This window comes from Somniosus microcephalus, chromosome 16, assembly GCF_052327205.1.
Source record: "Somniosus microcephalus isolate GS21.2 chromosome 16, FLI_Smic_1.0, whole genome shotgun sequence".
Classification (NCBI taxonomy): Eukaryota; Metazoa; Chordata; class Chondrichthyes; order Squaliformes; family Somniosidae; genus Somniosus; species Somniosus microcephalus.
In genome coordinates this window covers 102,455,554-102,471,420 of record NC_141002.1, presented here as the reverse complement: position 1 = coordinate 102,471,420, position 15,867 = coordinate 102,455,554, and the positions used below count along the sequence as shown (strand labels likewise).

Below are 15,867 nucleotides of genomic sequence, written 5' to 3'. Positions count from 1 at the left end.
TAGGCCATTCGTCCCCTCAAGCCTGCTCCGCCAGTCAATGAGATCATGGCTGATCATCCAAATTCAGTACCCTGTCCCTGCCTTCTCCCCATATCCCTTGATCCCTTTAGCCTTAAGAAATATACCTAACTCCTTCTTGAATATATTAATAAATTGGCCTCAACTGCCTTCTGTGGTAGAGAATTCCACAGGTTCACCACTCTCTGGATGAAGAAATTCCTCCTCATCTCTGTCCTAAATGGCTTGCCCCTTATCCTTAGACTGTGACCCCTGGTTCTGGACTCCCGCACCATCGGGAACATCCTTCCTGCATCTAGTCTGTCTAGTCCTGATTGAATTTTATAAGTTTCAATGAGATCCCCTCTCATTCTTTTAAACTCCAGCGAGTATAAGCCCAATCGACCCAATCTCTCCTCATACGTCATTCCTGCCATCCCAGGTATCAGTCTGGTGAATCTTCGCTGCACTCCCTCCATGGCAAGAACATCCTTCCTCAGATAAGGCGACCAAAACTGCACTCAATACTCAAGGTGTGGTCTCACCAAGGCCCTGTACAACTGCAGCAAGACATCCTTGTTCCTGTACTCAAACCCTCTCACTACGAAGGCCAACATACCATTTGCCTTCTTAACCGCCTGCTGCACCTGCATGCTTACCTTCAGCGACTGGTGCACAAGGACACCCAGGTCTTGTTGCACTTCCCCTTCTCCCAATCTATTGCCATTCAGATAATAATCTGCCTTTCTGTTTTTGCCACCAAAGTGGATAACCTCGCTTTTATCCACATTATACTGCATCTGCCATGCATCTGCCCAATCACCCAACCTGTCCAAATCATACTGGAGTTTCTCGGCATCCTCGTCACAGCACACACGCCTACCCAGCTTTCTGTCGTCTGCAAACTTGGAGATATTACATCTAGTTCCCTCGTCTAGATCATTAATATATATTGTGAATAGCTGGGGTCCTAGTACCCATCCCTGCGGTACCCCACTAGTCACTGCTTGCCACTCGGAAAAAGACCCATTTATTCCAACTCTTTGCTTCCTGTCTGCCAACCACTTCTCTATCCAAGTCAGTACCTTGCCCCAAATCCCATGTGCCTTAACTTTATACACTAATCTCTTATGTGGGACCTTATCGAAAGCCTTCTGAAAGTCCAAATACACCACATCCACTGGTTCTCCCTTATCTATTCTACCAGTTACATCCTCAAAAAATTCCAGTAGATTAGTCAAGCACGATTTACCTTTTGTAAATCCATGTTGACTTTGTCCGATCCTGTCACTGTTTTCCAAGTGCTCTGCTATTACATCTTTTATAATGGACTCTAGCATTTTCCCCACTACTGATGTCAGGCTTACCGGTCTATAATTCCCCGTTTTCTCTCTACCACCTTTTTTGAATAGTGTGGTTACATTAGCTACCCTCCAATCCATGGGAACTGTTCCAGAGTCTATAGAATTTTGGAAGATGACCAGCAATGCATCTACTATTTCTAGGGCCACTTCCTTAAGTACCCTAGGATGTAGATTATCAGGCCCTGGGGATTTATCGGCCTTCAATCCCATCAATTTCCCTAACACCATTTCCCTACAAATACTGATTTCATTCAGTTCCTCCCGCTCATTAGACCCTATGTTGCCGACGTCTCTGGGAGGTTATTTGTGTCCTCCTTTGTGAAGACAGAACCAAAGTATGTATTTAATTGGTCAGCCATTTCTTTGTTCCCCATTATAACTTCCCCTGCTTCTGACTGCAAGGGACCTATGCTTGACTTCACCAATCTTTTTCTCTTCACATATCTATAAAAGCTTTTACAGTCAGTTTTTATGTTCCCTGCAGGCTTACTCTCATACTCTGTTTTCCCCCTCCTAATTAATCCCTTTGTCCTCCTTTGTTGAATCCTAAACTGCTCCCAATCCTCAGGTTTGCTACTTTTTCTGGCCAATTTATGTGTCCTCTCCTTGGATCTTATGCTATCCCTAATTTCCCTTGTTAGCCACGGTTGAGTCATCTTTTTTGTTTTATTTTTATGCCAAACAGGGATGAACAAATTCTGTAGCTCATCCATGCGATCTTTAAATGTTTGCCATTGCCTATCCACTGTCAACCCTTTGAGTAACATTCCCCAATCAATCCTACCCAACTCGCGCCTCATACCATCGTAGTTTCCTTTATTTAAATTCAGGACCCTAGTCTCTGAGTCAACTACTTCACTCTCCATCTTAATGAAGAATTCTATCATATTATGATCACTCCGCTCCAAGGGGCCTCGCACAACAAGATTGCTAATTAATCCTTTCTCATTACATAATACCCAGTCTAAGATGGCCTGGTCTCTAGTTGGTTCCTCGACATATTGGTCCAGGAAACCATTCCGTATACACTCCAGGAATTCCTCCTCCACAGTATTGTTACTAATTTGGTTAGCCCAATCTATATGTAGATTAAAGTCACCCATGATAACTGCTGTGCCCTTATTGCATGCGTCTCTAATTTCCCATTTAATACCATCCCCAACCTCTGCATTACTGTTTGGGGAGGTTGAGGATGATTGAGGGATGGACACCAGGGAGAACTCCCCTGCTCTTCTTCAATATAGTGGCCATGGGATCTTTTACGGCTCCATGAGAAGGCAGACGGGGCCTCAGTTTAACATCTCATCCGAAAGACGGCACCTCCGACAGTGCAGCACTCCCTCAGCACTGCACTGGGAGTGTCAGCCTAGATTTTATGCTCAAGTCTCTGGAGTGGGACTTGAACACATGACCGTCTGACAAACCATGGCTAACACCCATTAAATGTGCCTTATTTTGGGAGGATGTGTTCTGTGATAGGCTTCAGCAACAATGTCGGAACTTCCTAAACTGTGGAACAGGCTCGAGGGGCTGAATGGCCTTCTCCTGTGTTCCCATGTTATCCATTAGAAGTTATGCTCATTTCTCACAAAAAAAAATCATATATAGAGACCTTTTGAAGTAAAGTCCCAACCATTCATATAAGGGGAGACTTTCTAATTCACCTACTGACCATATACATTATGGACCCGCGCCCCCTGCCCCCTCCCTCCCCGGCCTGTAAATTTCCATCTACGAATTTCAATGCAGGAATGTCGAGGGTAGCGGACCTGTGATTTTCTAATACGAGCTGGCTGGCTGTAAGTCTCCACTGTCAGCGAGGGGGGTCTCGAAAAATTTACCCCCAAATACCTACTCTTGCTTCTTAGAATCGTAGAATCTTACAGCACAGGAGGAGACCATTCGGCCCATCGTGCCTGTGCCGGCTCTTTGAAAGAGCTCTCCAATTAGTCCCACTCCCCCTGCTCTTTCCCCATAGCCTGACAAGTTTTTCCTTTTCAAGTATTTATCCAATTCCCTTTTGAAAGTTACTATTAGATCACAACAACTCGCTGCGTCAAAAAATGTCTCCTCATCTCGCCTCTGGTTCTTTTGCCAATTCTCTTCAACCTGTGTCCTCTGGTTACCGACCCTCCTGCCACTGGAAACAGTTTCTCCTTATTTACTCTATCAGAACCCCCTCATGATTTTGAACATCTCTATTAAATCTCCGCTTAATCTTTTCTGCCCTAAGAGAGGAGAATCCCAAGTTCTGCATTAACTGTACTATCCAATAGAACATAGCACACGTGCTATAAACTGTGCAGATAATGGGGGAGAAATTCGGTAGCGCCCCGTTTGGGGCACTACTTTTAAAAGTTGAAAAAATTAGCGCAGGAAGGAAGTGGAGCGCTAAAGCGCAGCAGGCGGGGCGGTCGGTGTGCAGCGCGGCCGCGTTGGGAGGCTCCTTCCCTCCCTTAGGGCCATCGCTGCAGGCTCTGCAAGGGGAAAACTTACCTGGTCCCCGATGACGGCTGCGATCTGGCCCGATCGGCCCAATGCACTGCAGCAGAGTGCCGGGCTGACCGAGCACTGGCGAAGAGAAATGAATAAAAAAAAACAGAAAGAGCATTTCAGTATTTTTTTTTCCTACTTCGGCCACCTCGCCTGTAAGTATCACCTCCGAAGTGCCTGGCCTCCCGATGAACCCCTCCTGCACCTGCCGGTGTTATCGACCCGCGATGCTACGGGGGGGGTGGGGGGGGGGTGCCGAACCGAAGTTCGGGTCCGGGGTGCTACCGGCACGATGCGCACGGCGATGACATCATGATCTCCGGGCGAAGGAGATCGGGGCGCAATGCCGTAACGCCACCGCGAACCTCCCGCCGAATGTGGCGGGGGTCGATCTTCTTGCCGCACCCGGTCAGTGAGTCTAGAAATAAACCCTAGTGCTTGGTTTGCATTTTTAACGGCCTTGCTAACCTGTGTCGCAGCTTTTAGTGATTTGTGTATTTGTACTCCAAGATCCCCTTGCTCTTCTACCCCACCCAGACTCCCACCCTCCAAGTAATAAATGACCTCCCTATTCTTCCTACCAAAATGTAATACCTCACATTTATCTGTGTTGAATTTCATTTGCCAATTATACGCCCATTCTGCAAGTTTATTAATGTCCTCCTGTAACCTGTTGCAGTCCTCCTCAGTATTGACTATTCCCCCCAATTTGGTGTCATCAGCAAATTTAGAAATTGTGTTTTTTATTCCAAAGTCTAAATCATTAATGTAAATTGTGAACAGCAGTGGTCCCAGCACTGATCCTTGTGGAACACCATGAACCATCTTCTGCCACTGTGAATAGCTGCCCTTTACTCCCACTCTCGGCTTTCTGTCTTGAAGTCAGCTAGCAATCCATTCCGCTACTTGTCCCCTGACTCCACAATCTCAGACCTTGTTCATCAGTCTATTATGGGGTACCTTATCGTAGGCCTTTTGAAAATCTAGATAAATTCCAACTACTGAATTACCATTGTCTACTCTCTCTGTTACCTCTTCAAAAAATTCAATGATGTTAGTCAAGCAAGACTTTTCCTTTTGAAATCCATGCTGACTATTCCTTATTATATTTTTGGTTTCAAGATGTTCTTCTATTTTCTCCTTTAGTAGGGATTCCATTATTTTTCCTACCACCGATGTTAAGCTGACTGATCTATAATTCCATGGACATGTTCTATCTTCCTTCTTCAATATAGGTATTACGTTAGCTATCCGCCAGTCCTCTGGCACTACACCTTTTTCTAATGAATTATTAAATATGTGTAGTAATGCCTCTGCTATCTCTTCCCTAGATCCTTTTAAAATGCCTGGTTGCAATCCATCCGGACCAGGGGTTTTATCCTCTTTGAGTTTGATTAGTTTATTTAATATATCCCCTCTTTTTATTTTAACTGTACTTATCTCATTACTAATTTCATTATCCAATGTCATGTCCACCTGTTCCATCTCCCTGGTAAATACTGAAGCAAAATAATTATTTTATATTTCTGCCATCTCTATCGTTACTTGTCGTATTATCCCATCTATCCCTTAATGGCCCTATTCCCATCCCAACCTTCCTTTTTTTATTGATGTGCCTGTAAAATATTTTACTATTTTGTTTTATGTTCCTTGATAATTTAATTTCATAGTTCCTCTTTGCCTCCCTAATTGTTTTTTTTGGCTTCTCTCCTAATCTCTTCATATTCTCCCTTATCGTGCACTCCTCTGCTATCCATGTACTTAATGTATGCCTCTTTCCTTGCCCTCAAATTGTTCCCTTATGGCTTTATTCATCCATAGAGTCTCATTAGTGCTTAGCTTGTTCTTTCGTTTTAGCAGAATATATTTTTCCTGCACTCTGTTGAACACTGTTTTAAATGTTTCCCATTGTCGCTCTACATCGTTGTTTGTCAACATTGTTGCCCATTTTATTTTCCCAAACTTCTATTCTCAGCCTCTCAAAATCAGCTTTTCTCCAATCTATTATCCTGGTTTTCGTCATACTTATGTCCTTCTCAATTATCATCTTAAAGTGTATTATATTATGGTCACTAGTGCCTAGATGTTCCCCTACTTTTACTTCTCTTATCTGCTCTGGTTCATTCCCCATTACTAGATCCAATAGCGAATCCTCCCTTGTTGAGCTTTTTACATATTGGGTTAGAAAGGAGTTCTGTACACATTGTAGGAACTCCATTCCCTTATCTCCTTTTCCTACCTCTTCTGTCCAATTAATATCGGGGTAGTTGAAATCCCCCATGATTATTATTCTATGTCTTTTACTAATTTTCCTAATTTGTCTGCAGGTTTCTTCCTCCACCTCCCTTCCACTATTAGGTGGTCTGTAGACTATGCCTTTTAGTGTGATTGATTCTTTATTATCTTTTATCTCTATCTATATGGATTCTATTTTTGTCTTGCTGATAGCTGTGTCACATTTTTCTACTGCCATTATGTTATCCCAAATAAGTACAGCTATTCCACCTCTCCTATTTCTCTCACTATCTTTTCTAAATATGTTACACCCTGTAATGTTTAATTCCCATCCTGATTTTTCTGAAGCCCTGGGGGTGATTTTATCAATGGGGATGTAATGGAGGTGGGACTACTGCTAGTCGGGTTTTAGTCCCGCCTCCATTGATGTCCGGCCAACCCACGCTATTTTCCCTAGATTGACCTTGTTAAGCTGTCAAACACTGACAATCTCTGTTCTTTGGTGAGTCCTTGTACTCAAGACTGACCAAACCTGTTTCCTGAGCAGAAATCAGATGGCTGTTGCATCGGCGAATGCAGCAGCCACTCTGTCATCTCTGCCGTGGAGATGAGGCACCTCCGCAGACTAAAGGGATGAAGCCTGGAGGAAGAAGCAAAGGTAAGTAATCTATTAAAACACTTTAGAGTCACCTCACACACTTACCTCTCCACACTTGCACCCATCACTCACCTGTACATCGGACATTTTGGCCCCTCCGACCCCCGCAGACCCACGGCTCGCCTCGCTGACCTTGGTAAGGATCAGAGCCATTGGGAAGCCCACACGTTAGGGCTCAAAATAGGGATTAGCCAAAAAACGACCTGTTAACAGGCAGTTAATTGTCACTAATCCCCTTCCCGCCTCCAGGAGATGGAACCCAGCGCGGGTCGGGTACCCGCCTCCTGGGGAGATGGCATGGAGGTGGGTTGGGGGCGGGATGGGTACCCGCTCCCAGATTGTGCCATTTTCCCAGCAGTCCCGCCTCCATAGGGCTGGAAAAATCAGCCCCATGTCTCAGTAATCCCAACTATATCTGGTTGCTATGTGCTGTTGGGGAGGGTTTAAACTAAAATGGCAGGGGGTTGGGAACCTGTGCAGGGAGACAGAGGAAAGGGAAACAAGGATAGCAGCAAAAGACAGGAAGGAGAAAAGCAAAAGTGGCAGTCAGAGAAATCAAGGGTTTAAATCAAACATGGCCACAGAAAATAATAATTCTAAAAGGTCTAAGAGAGTTAAAAAAACAAGCCTGAAGGCTTTGTGTCTTAATGTGAGGAGCATTCATAATAAGGTGGATGAATTAGCTGCGCAAATAGATGTAAACGGATATGATATGATTGGGATTACGGAAACATAGCTCCAGGGTGACCAAGGCTGGGAACTCAACATCCAGGGGTATTCAATATTCAGGAAAGACAGGCAAAAAGGAAAAGGAGGTAGGGTAGCATTGCTGGTTAAAGAGGAGATTAACACAATAGTAAGGAAGGATATTAGCTTTGATGATGTGGAATCTGTATGGGTAGAGCTGAGAAATACCGAGGGGCAATACCAAGAAAACATTAGTGGGAGTTGTATACAGACCCCAAAACAGTAATGCTAAGGTTGGGGATGGCATTAAACGGGAAATTAGAGAAGCATGCAATAAGGGCACAGCAGTTATCATGGGTGACATTAATCTACATATAGATTGGGCTAACCAAATTAGTAACAATACTGTGGAGGAGGAATTCCTGGAGTGTATACGGAATGGTTTCCTGGACCAATATGTCGAGGAACCAAATAGAGATCAGGCCATCTTAGACTGTGTATTATGTAATGAGAAAGGATTAATTAGCAATCTTGTTGTGCGAGGCCCCTTGGGGCGGAGCGATCATAATATGATAGAATTCTTCATTAAGATGGAGAGTGAAGTATTTGACTCAGAGATTGGGTCCTGAATTTAAATAAAGCAAACTACGATGGTATGAGGCGCGAGTTGGGTAGGATGGATTGGGGAACGTTACTTAAAGGGTTGACGGTGGATAGGCAATGGCAAACATTTAAAGATCGCATGGATGAACTACAGAATTTGTTCATCCCTGCTTGGCATAAAAATAAAACAGAAAAGGTGACTCAACCATGTCTAACAAGGGAAATTAGTGATAGCATATGATCAGCCATGATCTTATTGAATGGCGGAGCAGGCTCGAGGCCTACTCCTGCTCCTATCTTCTATGTTTCTATGAGAGGACATATAAATTGGCTAGAAAAAGCAGCAAACCTGAGGATTGGGAGCAGTTTAGGATTCAGCAAAGGAGGACAAAGGGATTCATTAAGAGGGGGAAAATAGAGTATGAGAGTAAGCTTGCAGGGAACATAAAAACTGACTGTAAAAGCTTTCATAGATATGTGAAGAGAAAAAGATTGGTGAAGTCAAGTGTAGGTCCCTTGCAGTCAGAATCAGGGGAATTTATAATGGGGAACAAAGAAATGGCTGACCAATTAAATACATACTTTTGTTCTGTCTTCACAAAGGAAGACACAAATAACCTCCCAGAGACGTCGGGAACATAGGGTCTGATGAAAGGGTGGAACTGAATGAAATCAATATTTGTAGGGAAATGGTGTTAGGGAAATTGATGGGATTGAAGGCCGATAAATCCCCAGGGCCTGATAATCTACATCCTAGAGTACTTAAGGAAGTGGCCCTAGAAATAGTAGATGCATTGCTGGTCATCTTCTAAAATTCTATAGACTCTGGAACAGTTCCCATGGATTGGAGGATAGCTAATGTAACCCCACTATTCAAAAAAGGTGGTAGAGAGAAAACGGGGAATTATAGACCGGTAAGCCTGACATCAGTAGTGGGGAAAATGCTAGAGTCCATTATTAAAGATGTAATAGCAGAGCACTTGGAAAACAGTGACAGGATCAGACAAAGTCAACATGGATTTACAAAAGGTAAATCGAGCTTGACTAATCTACTGGAATTTTTTGAGGATGGAACTGGTAGAATAGATAAGGGAGAACCAGTGGATGTGGTGTATTTGGAATTTCAGAAGGCTTTCAATAAGGTCCCGCATAAGAGATTAGCGTGTAAAGTTAAAGCACATGGGATTGGGGGCAAGGTATTGACTTGGATAGCGAACTGGTTGGCAGACAGGAAGCAAAGAGTTGGAATAAACGGGTCTTTTTCTGAGTGGCAGGCAGTGACTAGTGGGGTACCGCAGGGATGGGTACTAGGACCCCAGCTATTCACAATATATATTAATGATCTAGACGAGGGAACTAGATGTAATATCTCCAAGCTTGCAGACGACACAAAGCTGGGTGGAAGTGTGTGCTGTGAGGAGGATGCCGAGAAACTCCAGTATGATTTGGACAGATTGGGCAGATGCATGGCAGATGCAGTATAATGTGGATAAAGGCGAGGTTATCCACTTTGGTGGCAAAAACAGGAAGGCAGATCATTATCTGAATGGCAGTAGATTGGGAGAAGGGAAAGTGCAACAAGACCTGGGTGTCCTTGTGCACCAGTCGCTGAAGGTAAGCATGCAGGTGCAGCAGGCGGCTAAGAAGGCAAATGGTATGTTGGCCTTCGTAGCAAGAGGATTCGAGTACAGGAACAAAGATGTCTTGCTGCAGTTGTACAGGGCCTTGGTGAGACCACACCTTGAATATTGTGTGCAGTTTTGGTCGCCTTATCTGAGGAAGGATGTTCTTGCCACGGAGGGAGTTCAGCGAGGATTCACCGGACTGATACCTGGGATGGCAGGAATGACGTATGAGGAGAGATTGGATCGATTGGGCTTATACTCGCTGGAGTTTAGAAGAATGAGAGGGGATCTCATTGAAACTTATAAAATTCTAACAGGACTAGACAGACTAGATGCAGGAAGGATGTTCCCGATGGCGGGGGAGTCCAGAACCAGGGGTCACAGTCTAAAGATAAGGGGTAAGCCATTTAGGACAGAGATGAGGAGGAATTTCTTCACCCAGAGAGTGGTGAACCCGTGGAATTCTCTACCACAGAAGGCAGTTGAGGCCAATTCATTAAATATATTCAAGAAGGAGTTAGATATATTTCTTAAGGCTAAAGGGATCAAGGGATATGGGGAGAAGGCAGGGACAGGGTACTGAATTTGGATGATCAGCCATGATCTCATTGAATGGCGGAGCAGGCTCGAGGGGCCGAATGGCCTACTCCTGCTCCTATCTTCTATGTTTCTATGGTTCCTTGCAATGCAGCTCCCCTGTTTTATTATGGACATTGTGTGCATTGTTGTACAGATGGTTTAACTCATTTTTATTGGATTTCCTCTCACTTTATGTTTAACCATCTTTTTAGACTCCTGTTCTATAATTCTATTTATTCCCTTGCCATTAATGTCCTCCCTTACTTTATTCTTTTCTATGCTCTCTTTTCCTGTTTTGTTTATATTTAGGCTGGTTATGTTTCTTGTAGATCCCTCCCCCCCATCTTACTAGTTTAAAGCCTTTGCCACCTCCCTATTCACCCTTTCCACTGGGACACGGGTCCCATCCCGGTTCAGGTGGAGCCCGTCCCATCGGTACAGCTCCTTCCTGTCCCAGAACTGGTGCCAGTGTCCCATGAACAGGAACCCCTCTTTCCCACACCAGCCCTTTAGCCACCTGTTAATTCTCCTGATCTGTCTGCTTCTATGCCAATTTGTACGTGGCTCAGGCAATAATCCAGAGATTATTACCCTCGAGGTCCTGCTTTTTAATTTAGAGCCTAACTCTGGATACTTTTTCAGCAGGACCTCCTCCCTGTTCCTACCTATATCGTTTGTTCCAACGTGGACCATGACAACTGGATTTACCCCCTCCCTTTGCAAGTTCCTCTCCAGCCTCCATGAGATATCCCTTACCCTGGCAACAGGTAGGCAGCACACCCATCGGGATTCTCGTTCTTGGCTGCAGAGGACACTAGCTATCTATCCCCCTAATTATAGAGTCCCCTATCACTACCACATTTCTATTCTGCTCTTCTCCCCTACCTTGAACAGCCTTCTGAGCCACGGTGCCTTGGTTTGCATTGTGGCTGTCCTCCCCGCAGTCTTTCTCCTTGTCCTCACAGGTAGCGAGTACATCGTACCTGTTGGACAGGACCAGTGTCTGCGGGACCTCCTTCTCAACCTCTCCTAAATCCCTGCTACCTGGCTCCCTAACACTCACACCCTCCCCTTCCTGAACCTGTGCTTTCCTCTGGGGTGTGACTGTATTCTGGATAAAACTGTCCAGAAATTCCTCCCCCTCCCTTATGTGTCGGAGTGTCTCCAACTCGCCCTCAGGCTCAATGACTCTGAGCCGGAGAGATTCGAGATGGAGACATCTCCTGCAGAGGTGTTCGCTTGGGACAGTCACATGCTGCAGTCCAGACACACAACCTGCCCTGCCATATCTTAGTCTAGCCTTCTTTTATTTATTTAATTAGTTAAAGTCTTTATTCAACGATTATTTATAGTTATATTAATTCGTTTAACTAGTTAAGATATAAATTTAATACAGTACGTTGTAGGAGTCTACGTACTCCTAGCAAAAAATACTGAACTCGGAGAGGTTCAACAGAAAAGGTTTAATTGTTGAGGCTGCATGCTGAACACAAAATGGAGTCAGAGACTACACAAAGTACAACTCTCTTTCATCAGTGCACAGCTTCGACTGCTCCTCCCCCGCTCTGGGCTTAACTATGTTGCAGATCGAGTTTCTTAAAGGTGTGATCCTTCTTAAAGGCATGACGCCTGATTTATAGTCTACGGACCGGAAAGCGGATTGTGTCCGTTCTGTGATCGGTACGCCACAACGTTATAGTTTCCCGGTCCTAGTTTAGACCACTGTCCTAGGTTAGAGAGAAAAAAAACGGTAATACTCACCCACCAATCACCTACCTGCTGTCCTGTGATGTCACTCCTTGATCTTTTTTTTGCTCTCTCTCCTTCGCTCCCGCTCCCTTTATGCCCGCTCTCGCTGGTCCCGCTCTCGCTCTGGTCTCGGGTCGCCGCTCCTTTTATCCCCGCTCTTGCTGGTCCTGCTCTCGCTCTGGTCTCGGGTCGCCGCTCCCTTTATGCCCGCCGCTCTCGCTGATCCCGCTCTCTCTCTGGTCTCTGGTCGCCGTTCCCTTTATCCCCACCGCTCTCGCTGATCCCGCTCTCTCTCTGGTCTTGGGTCGCCGCTCCCTTTATGCCCGCTGCTCTCGCTGGTCCCGCTCTCGCTCTAGTATTTTCTGTGACAGGTTGGCACAAATGAGTACCACTCGTCCCCTCTGTGTCACAAGGTTGTGGGTTTGAGTGCAGAATCTAGGCTGACACTCCAGTGCAGTATGAAGGAACGCTGCACTGTCGGAGATGCCGTCTTTTGGATGAGACGTTGGACTCGATTTTAATAACCGAGGCGGGTTGAGGGCGGGCCCGCTGCTCAGCAGCTTTTGGACCCGCAGCCGGCTGCCGCTTCCCAGCACTTCCGATTTTTGCTTCATTGGCCTCGTTACGGCTGACGTGCGGGTCCCTCCAGACAATTGCTTGGATCATGTCAGTTTCTCGCGTCTGATGACGTGTTGTTTGTTTGAAAATTTAAAGGGGCCATGTCCCCTTTGCATACAAATGTCATTGGGATGGCTTGGTGCTGTATTATCTTCAAAGGGGAATTGACAGCGTCTGTTCTGAGCAAAATTTAATGAATGAAATTGCTGGTCATATTATTTCAGAAAGAGATTCATGATTTTTTGTTATATGACTTTATTATCTGACTATGAAATGAAAAAGATGCCAGATGTGTTCCAATCATTTGCTTAGCGATATTAATGTTTTTTTCTCTTAAAGGTGCTGGTAGCTGCAGGAACGGCAGCCCCAAAAACTAAGGCTGCACCCAGGTTCAATGAGGGCTCCCTCCATGCTCTTGTTGAGGGAGTTCGAGGACGTCAGGAGCTCTTCTTCCCTGGAAATGAAAGGAGGAGGCCACTTCAGCAAACCAAGGCAGCTTGGCTGCAAATTGCTGAGGAGGTGAGCTCGAGGTCCGTGTGCAGACGAACATGGGTTTAGTGTCGAAAAAGGTTTAATGATCTGCTGAGATCACCTAAAGTGTGTTCTGGGACATGGGAGTTCAAGAGTAAGGGCTCAGGGCGATTTCCATGTAGAATGATGGTGGTGACACTGAGTGCAAACCACCGTTTATTGGACAGATGATGCCTGGGGTTTGAGACTGTCGGACTTATATTCATCTCCATGTGCCAGCCATCTGTGGTTGAAGCATTAGCTTACGCGAATCTGGCATGGCTGAGTGCATCCCTTGCCTGGTGGTCATCAATGAGGTCGCCTGCTGCTGGATTGGCCACTTCCGGCCCCGCAAGGCATCACTCCCCGTCCTCCTACTCATCCTCCTCCTCGCCCTCTTCCTTGTCCTCTTCATCTTCCTCCAAGGAGGCTGTGTGCTGAGCCACCTGTTCATCCAGCAGCACCAAGCCGCGCTGCTCTTCCTCCGAATCTGACGACCAGGATGAGAGGATGTAAATGGTTCCCATCCCGTTGTTATAGATTACAGCTGAGGCAAGAAACTTGCAAGCGCACACTCAAAGTGGCCTGAAATTATTCCAATCAGTTCAAACAGCAGGTGTGTGTCAGCTTGAAACATAGAAACATAGAAGATAGGAGAAGGAGTAGGCCATTCGGCCCCACGAGCCTGCTCCGCCATTCAATGAGATCATGGCTGATCATCCAAATTCAGTACCCTGTCCCTGCTTTCTCCCCATATCCCTTGATCCATTTAGCCTTAAGAAATATATCTAACTCCTTCTTGAATATATTTAATGAATTGGCCTCAACTGCCTTCTGTGGTAGAGAATTCCACAGGTTCACCACTCTCTGGGTGAAGAAATTCCTCCTCATCTCAGTCCTAAATGGCTTACCCCTTATCCTTAGACTGTGACCCCTGGTTCTGGACTCCCCGGCCATCGGGAACATCCTTCCTGCATCTAGTCTGTCTAGTCCTGTTAGAATTTTATATGTTTCAATGAGATCCCCTCTCATTCTTCTAAACTCTAGCGAATATAAGCCTAATCGACCCAATCTCTCCTCATATGTCATTCCTGCCATCCCAGGTATCAGTCACAAGGTCAGTAGATTTGCAAAATCTTATCCCAAACCTCCAACAACAAAGTTGTTGCATGTGAATGCCAGCCATGTTACAGGAGCGCTTTTAAAGTTCTGCACCAATAATGACTACAGATCATGTCCTCCAGCAACAGCTGGATTGTTTCTGACAAGATGGGAAACAGGAGCCAGAGGCACGGAAATAGGAAACCTTTATCACAATAGGATTAGCAAGACAGTTAACAGGCTCTTAACTACCTGTCCCACTGGTTGGAGTCGGGTCAGTTTGAGAGCAGCTGAACAGACACTTAGGAAAATCGCGCGGATGCGGGATGGAGGCGGGTTGGCAGTCTGAAGCTGACCCGCCTCCAAACCCGCCTCCTCGGGGCTATTAAAATCGAGCCCGTTAAATCTTGGCCCTGTCAGCCTGTTCTGGTAGATGTTAAATAATCCTTGGCAACAATGTTCCTGGAGGTCTGGAGGTCCCGCGCAGGCCAGTCACCGTCTTTTGAATGGAAAAAACGCGCATGCGCAGAAATTTGAATGCGCCGGGCAGCCCCTTAAAGGGGCCGCGCAGCCAAAAAAAAAAAATGAGTGCCTGGCACTGTTTGAAGGAGGGCAGGGGAGTTCTCCCGGTGTCCTAACCAGCATTCCTCCCTAAACTAACACCACCACCAAAAAACAAATCCAGGTCATTCACCTTATTGTTGGATCTTGCTGTGTGCTAACTGGCTGCTGCATTTGTCTATGGAAGGACTTCAGAGTAATTGGATTGGGGTAGATCTTGAATTTGTGCGATAGTGTCAGCCCACTTTAAACCTCTCCCCATTCTTATTTCCATTGCAGTCAATGGGGAGCGATGTAAAGCGGGCTGCCGACTCACTATCGCCCGTTTCACACTATCGCACAAAGTCAAGATCTACCCCATTGGATACGAAGCCCTTGGGGATGCCCAGCGAGATGTGATGAGGCACTAAGTAAAGGCAAGTTCTTTCTCCCTCCTTGCTATCTGCTGAGACGCGGCAGGTCACATAAATCTCAAAACTCAGAGCGTTCGGGAATCATCCAGTGGATTCGAGACAACGGAATTATGGATAAGGACAAAAAGCGGCAGATAGGTGAGGAAATCCAGCAGATCCAACGCCCTCGTGTGTCGGAGTTCCTTTCTGACTTCCTCCTCGTGGACCCTGCTGATTCCACCAGCCTTCAACTCCACCAGAAACTGTTGGACGCTGATCGTGGTTGACTCCGATTCCAAATTGCACAAGAAAAGTTGCTGAAAAAGCAAAAGAGATTCTAAAAAATTCTCCATCGAAGATAATCAAAATCTATCAACATCTGAGTTTCAACAGTTCGCGAATATTTAGCTGGTCCCTGAGATACAGGACAGTAAATAGATCATAGAATCATAGAGAGATACAGCACAGAAGGGGGCCATTCAGCCCATCGTGCCTGTGCCGGCTCTTTGAACAAGCTGTCCAATTAGTCCCACTCCCCCCTGCTCTTTCCCCACAGCCCTGCAAAATGTTTTCCTTTTCAAGTATTTAAACAATTTCCCTTTTGAAAGTTACTATTGAATCTGCTTCCACCGCCCTTTCAGGCAGCGCGTTCCAGATCACAACAACTCGCTGCGTAAAAAAAATCTCATCTCCCC

The 15,867-nt window shown here is 45.7% G+C and overlaps 1 protein-coding gene across 1 annotated transcript in view; it reads right to left on the bottom strand.

Moving 5' to 3' along the window:
• Positions 1-14,408: 14,408 nt before the first annotated feature.
• LOC147106440 (uncharacterized) overlaps positions 14,409-15,867 on the bottom strand; it is a 219,894-nt gene continuing 218,435 nt past the window's right edge. Inside the window, exon 15 of the mRNA XM_086009598.1 lies at positions 14,409-15,489. Within this exon, the coding sequence (XP_085865724.1) occupies positions 15,259-15,489 (231 nt within the window). The 3' untranslated portion in view covers positions 14,409-15,258. The remainder of the gene's footprint in view (positions 15,490-15,867) is intronic.